We start from the raw sequence: 6,249 nt of genomic DNA, 5'->3' as shown, positions 1-6,249 counted from the left end.
GAGATATCATTTTTTTGTCAATATCGCACACCCCTAATTTATGTTATTTCATTGATATAATAATTTATTGATAATAATAGTTTAAATTAATATAATAATTAATACTTTTGACTCATCTGTTTTCTTAACAATGGTTTAAAGGCTGAAATGTAAAGTTTATCATTTTATGAAACTTTGTTTTTGTGAAAACTTGTATCTGAACTGATTAAATTAAGCTTTTTACAGTAAGTTTACAGTTTAATATGGTACTACATTGCCCTACCCCGCTTATATGGTATTAATTTTATTTGTGCAGGTCTTAAAAAAGATCTTTAAAAAATCTTAAATTTGAGCTTAAAAATCCTGCAGAAACCCTGTTTACTGGCATTATTTTTTATTTGAGTGAGCAGAAAACATTTAAGGGTCTTAGTATATAGCCATTTTTTTATTTTCTTTATTTGCGTATGAGACCTTGAAGAAATGTATCAGATAATATTGAAATATTTGGATTAGTTTACAGACGTAAGATTCAGACTCCTACACTTCAAATGCACAGTAGTTGCTCTACTCAAGGCTAAAAGCATATTCCTATTTAGTTTGGGCATCAAGGGTAACTCTACACACTATGGATAAAAATGATAACAACTTTTATTTTGACAATGAAACCGTAGAAATGTTTGTAGAGTAACAAATCCTGCCTTTTTTTTTTTTGAGCTCCGTTCTGTGAAAACCTGATTCGAAGTCTGGAGTCGAACCCTCTCTCACGGATTGTGTGGCGAAGCATCAAACCAGTGTTTATTGGAAAGCTGCTATACACACCAGACACACCAGTCACCCGTATGGTCATGTCAGAGGTACCGCCCCCTTCCGCTCAGCCCCTTGTTTATTATGCAATATGTCTGTTGTCCAAAAATGGGATGTCTTTGGTTCTTTCCTGACATTCTTGTTCCTTTAGGTAAACAAAACATTTCAGGACTTCCAGATTCTGAATGACATGCAGGAGGCGTGGCAGGAAGTGGCTCCCAGAATCAAAACCTTCATGGAGAGCAGTGTAGAAATTCGGCTTCTGCAGGATCTTCTGAGAAGGCCTGAGGTGGCAGTAGTTGTGAATCTACGTCTTCAGAACACTTCTTGGACGGCCTCTCGCATTTCACGGTTCCTTTCAACGCCTGACCCAGATACACCTCGTAGGGATGGGGCTCCACCCACATGGCTGGATCTGTATCAGGATTTAAACAACACCTTCAGCACTCTCTCAGAACTCACTAAGGTACTTGCAAATCCGCAGCTCATGTTACGACCAGCTTAAGTAGTAAACCTGATTGTTTTTGCTTGTTATCTGTACACTAGGAAGGGACATGTTTATGTCCTAAAACACTGGTATGGCCTAATATAATAGTATTTATTAATATTTTGAAATAGCTTTTATGTAAAACATTATACCACTGTAACGTGTACCATTTTGCTTTCCTTATTAATTATTATTATACAATTAATTACTACTTTTTAATCAAAGTTTTTTTCTTGTCCTTTGTTGGATGATTAATATTGCTTTGAAGTATTTTTCATATACACATATACATTCAAAGTAGACCAAACAAATATACAAGAAAAGAAAAGAACAGAAAGCATAATGAAACAAACATAATATCTTTTTTTTATTTATTCAATTCATATTATAAAAAAAATGCCATATAAAACTAGACAAAAGGGGGATAGTAATGAAAGTTTATAAGGGAAGAGACAACTTTAAGGTCCATTTAAAACTCATGATTCAATAAAATCCACCACAAATCATTGCCTATAAAGTTTTTTTCTTGTCCTTTGTTGGATGATTAATATTGCTTTGAAGTATTTTTCATATACACATATACATTCAAAGTAGACCAAACAAATATACAAGAAAAGAAAAGAACAGAAAGCATAATGAAACAAACATAAAATCTTTTTTTTATTTATTCAATTCATATAAAAAAATGCCATATAAAACTAGACAAAAGGGGGATAGTAATGAAAGTTTATAAGGGAAGAGACAACTTTAAGGTCCATTTAAAACTCATGATTCAATAAAATCCACCACAAATCATTGCCTATAATATCCATGCTATTTGCTTTCAAATTTTGTATTTAATATTGGCATACAACATATTATAAATAATATTTAGTATGTCCAGATTTGTCATATACATAGTGATGACTTCACCCTCACAAATGATCCAGTAATGAATAACCAGATGTTTTTCTACTTTGAAAAAGAACAATATAGAGAACTTGCTCAAATTTGAATAAATAATTTATGTAGGTGCATTACCAAAAATATGTAACACATGTTGCACATAGACATTAGGTTAAAAAACTATATTATTAATTGAAATAAAAGTGTTATGGATAACGATTTCTACTTTTAATGGATCTAAGATGCTTTAGAGCCAGGCAGTTATTGTCATATTTTGTCAACAGCTTGCTTTTGTATTGACCGTTGTCTGTCTATACCCTCTATTGTTCCAGTGCTTCTCTTTGAATAAAATGGAGGGTCTGGCCACGGAGGGTGAGATGGTCGAACGAGCCCTAGAGCTGCTGGAAGATCGTCAGTTTTGGGCCGGAATCGTCTTCCTCCTTCCAGACCCTTCAGCATCCTCCCTGCCTCCTCATGTCAAGTACAAGATCCGCATGGACATAGACGATGTAACCCGCACAAACAAGATCAAAGACAAGTAAGCTGAAATGTCCACACATAAACTTAAGTTTACAGAAAAATGATTAATGTAACACTTCCATGGCCAATTGCTTAATGAAGCTGATATCATGTTTCATTATGTAACAGATTTTGGGATCCAGGCCCGGCTGCTGAGCCATTCAGTGACCTCCGCTATGTTTGGGGTGGTTTTATTTACGTACAGGATTTAGTTGAGAGAGCTGTGACACATTTGCTCACCGGTAAAGAGCCAAAAACGGGCATATATGTGCAACAGATGCCCTACCCTTGCTTTGTTGATGACATGTGAGTTGCACTCTTCAGTTTCACACCACATGTTACTCCACGATGTACAACCCCAATTCTAGAAAAGTTAGGACGTTTTGTGAGATGCCATCAAATCAAAAGTATGTTATTTGTTCATTCTCTTTAACCTTTATTTAATTGACTAAAGTACAAAGAAAAAAATTCCAATGTTTTCACTGGCCAACTTAGTTTTATTTTGTAAATATAAAGACATTTTGATTTTGATGGCTGCAACACACGCCAAAAAAGTTGGGACAATGGCATGTTTACCACTGTTGTCACAACAACTTTTCTTTTAATTACATTGGTTAATTCTTTGGGAATTGAGGATAAAATGAGGATTTGCAAGCAAAATCTTTGTCCAATCTCACTTGATACAAAACTTCAGATGCTCAGCAGTCTGGGATCGTCGTTGTCTGATTCTCCTTTTCATGACCGGTCATACATTTTCAATAGGAGACAGATCTGGACTGCAGGCAGGCCAGTCTAACACATTCCCTCTGTGTCTACGAAACCATGCTGTTATAGCACATGCAGAATGAGACCTGGCATTGTCTTGATCTAACAACCATGTACTTCCTATAAAAGACGTCATCTTGATGGCAGTAGATGTCTCTGTACAATTCCAATATGTGCCATGTCAATGGTACCTTCGCACATATGCCAGTCACCCATGCCGTTTGCTCTGCTGCAGCCCTATACCATGTCCATTTTCCCTAGAAACCAGTTGAAATGTGGACTCATCTGACCACAGCACACATTTACAGTCTTTTTGACTATCTGAGATGAGCTCTGGCCCAGAGAACCCAGCAGCATCACTGCATAGAATTGATGTATAGCTTTCTCCTAGAGTAACAGAGATTCAAGTTGCATTTATTGATGCACAAAGTGATAAGCCATGATCCAGCTTTGCTTGCCAAGACTGAGATTCTCCTTTTATACCCAAATATGATGCTCTCACCTATTACCAATCCACCTGCTTAATGTGAACTGTTTTAAAACGGTTTAATTTGGATATTCTATAACCTTGTCACTTTTATTTTGCCTCTGTCCCAACCTTTTTGGAGTGTGTTGCAGCCATCAAAATCAAAAATTGTTTATATTTACAAAATACATTGGAAGCTGTCTTTTCTTTGTACTTTTGTCAATTAAATAAAAGTTAAAGAGAATTAACAAATCACAGATTTTTAAATGTATTGCTTTTTACAGAGCGTCCCAACTTTTCTGGAATAGAGATTGTACATCAAAAACTTTGTGCTACATACATTAATAGGTTTTTTTTTGTTTGTTTGTTTTATATTTATTTTTATATTGTATTATATCATATTCTTTTTATATTTCTTTTGAGATTTTCTTTTTTTATTATTATATTTCTTAGAACTTGGCCACATTTTTGTCTTAGTTTTGGGCACTTGCCGTTATCCTCTTTTCTTAGGTTCCTACGTGTCCTGAATCGCTCTCTGCCTCTGTTTATGACACTGGCATGGATCTATTCTGTGGCTATGATCATAAAAGGTGTGGTCTATGAGAAAGAGGCTCGCCTGAAGGAGACAATGCGTATCATGGGTCTGAGCTCTGGGATGCTGTGGCTCAGCTGGTTCATCAGCAGTTACCTGCCCTTCCTTTTCAGTGCTGGACTCCTTATCGCCGCCCTTAAGGTGAACTCTGATAGTGTGAAAAGGAACTTATAGCTCTCCTGAGCCCATAGTACTCGTTTTTTTCTCTTTCAGTTATCAAAAGATTCATTGAAATGAATATACCCTGATTGAGGTTGCACATATGCCAGTCACCCATGCCGTTTGCTCTGCTGCAGCCCTATACCATGTCCATTTTCCCTAGAAACCAGTTGAAATGTGGACTCATCTGACCACAGCACACATTTACAGTCTTTTTGACTATCTGAGATGAGCTCTGGCCCAGAGAACCCAGCAGCATCACTGCATAGAATTGATGTATAGCTTTCTCCTAGAGTAACAGAGATTCAAGTTGCATTTATTGATGCACAAAGTGATAAGCCATGATCCAGCTTTGCTTGCCAAGACTGAGATTCTCCTTTTATACCCAAATATGATGCTCTCACCTATTACCAATCCACCTGCTTAATGTGAACTGTTTTAAAACGGTTTAATTTGGATATTCTATAACCTTGTCACTTTTATTTTGCCTCTGTCCCAACCTTTTTGGAGTGTGTTGCAGCCATCAAAATCAAAAATTGTTTATATTTACAAAATACATTGGAAGCTGTCTTTTCTTTGTACTTTTGTCAATTAAATAAAAGTTAAAGAGAATTAACAAATCACAGATTTTTAAATGTATTGCTTTTTACAGAGCGTCCCAACTTTTCTGGAATAGAGATTGTACATCAAAAACTTTGTGCTACATACATTAATAGGTTTTTTTTTGTTTGTTTGTTTTATATTTATTTTTATATTGTATTATATCATATTCTTTTTATATTTCTTTTGAGATTTTCTTTTTTTATTATTATATTTCTTAGAACTTGGCCACATTTTTGTCTTAGTTTTGGGCACTTGCCGTTATCCTCTTTTCTTAGGTTCCTACGTGTCCTGAATCGCTCTCTGCCTCTGTTTATGACACTGGCGTGGATCTATTCTGTGGCTATGATCATAAAAGGTGTGGTCTATGAGAAAGAGGCTCGCCTGAAGGAGACAATGCGTATCATGGGTCTGAGCTCTGGGATGCTGTGGCTCAGCTGGTTCATCAGCAGTTACCTGCCCTTCCTTTTCAGTGCTGGACTCCTTATCGCCGCCCTTAAGGTGAACTCTGATAGTGTGAAAAGGAACTTAAAGCTCTCCTGAGCCCATAGTACTCGTTTTTTTCTCTTTCAGTTATCAAAAGATTCATTGACATGAATATACCCTGATTGAGGTTTCTGCTTCTCTTCTTTCCTGCAGTGGGGCGATATCTTACCCTACAGTGACCCGACTGTTGTTTTCTTCTTCCTGGCTGCATTCGCTACAGCCACCATCATGCTTTGCTTCCTCATCAGCACATTCTTCTCAAGAGCTAACCTGGCAGCAGCGTGTGGAGGACTCATTTACTTCACCCTTTACCTGCCGTATGTGCTGTGTGTGGCCTGGAGGGAATATCTCACCAGCACACACAGGATCCTAGCGGTGAGAGCTTTCATCTACTTTCCCTGGCATCTTCACGCAACACATATAAGAGTATATACAGGAATGTGATTTGAGAGCTGCAAAGGAGAAGATTATTAGAAAATAAATTACATTTCTGCCTGTTCGTAATAA

The 6,249-nt window shown here is 36.6% G+C and overlaps 1 protein-coding gene across 1 annotated transcript in view; it reads left to right on the top strand.

Moving 5' to 3' along the window:
- Nucleotides 1–6,249, top strand: part of LOC107752159 (ATP-binding cassette sub-family A member 1) — a 37,341-nt gene that overhangs the window by 12,444 nt on the left and 18,648 nt on the right. Inside the window, 6 exon segments of the mRNA XM_074560216.1 lie at nucleotides 694–833; nucleotides 935–1,249; nucleotides 2,488–2,693; nucleotides 2,804–2,980; nucleotides 4,416–4,638; nucleotides 5,896–6,117. Of these exon segments, the coding sequence (XP_074416317.1) occupies nucleotides 694–833; nucleotides 935–1,249; nucleotides 2,488–2,693; nucleotides 2,804–2,980; nucleotides 4,416–4,638; nucleotides 5,896–6,117 (1,283 nt within the window).

Source organism: Sinocyclocheilus rhinocerous, unplaced genomic scaffold, assembly GCF_001515625.1.
Source record: "Sinocyclocheilus rhinocerous isolate Xijiao unplaced genomic scaffold, SAMN03320098_v1.1 scaffold621, whole genome shotgun sequence".
NCBI lineage: Eukaryota > Metazoa > Chordata > Actinopteri > Cypriniformes > Cyprinidae > Sinocyclocheilus > Sinocyclocheilus rhinocerous.
This window is presented reverse-complemented; position numbering and strand designations above follow the sequence as displayed.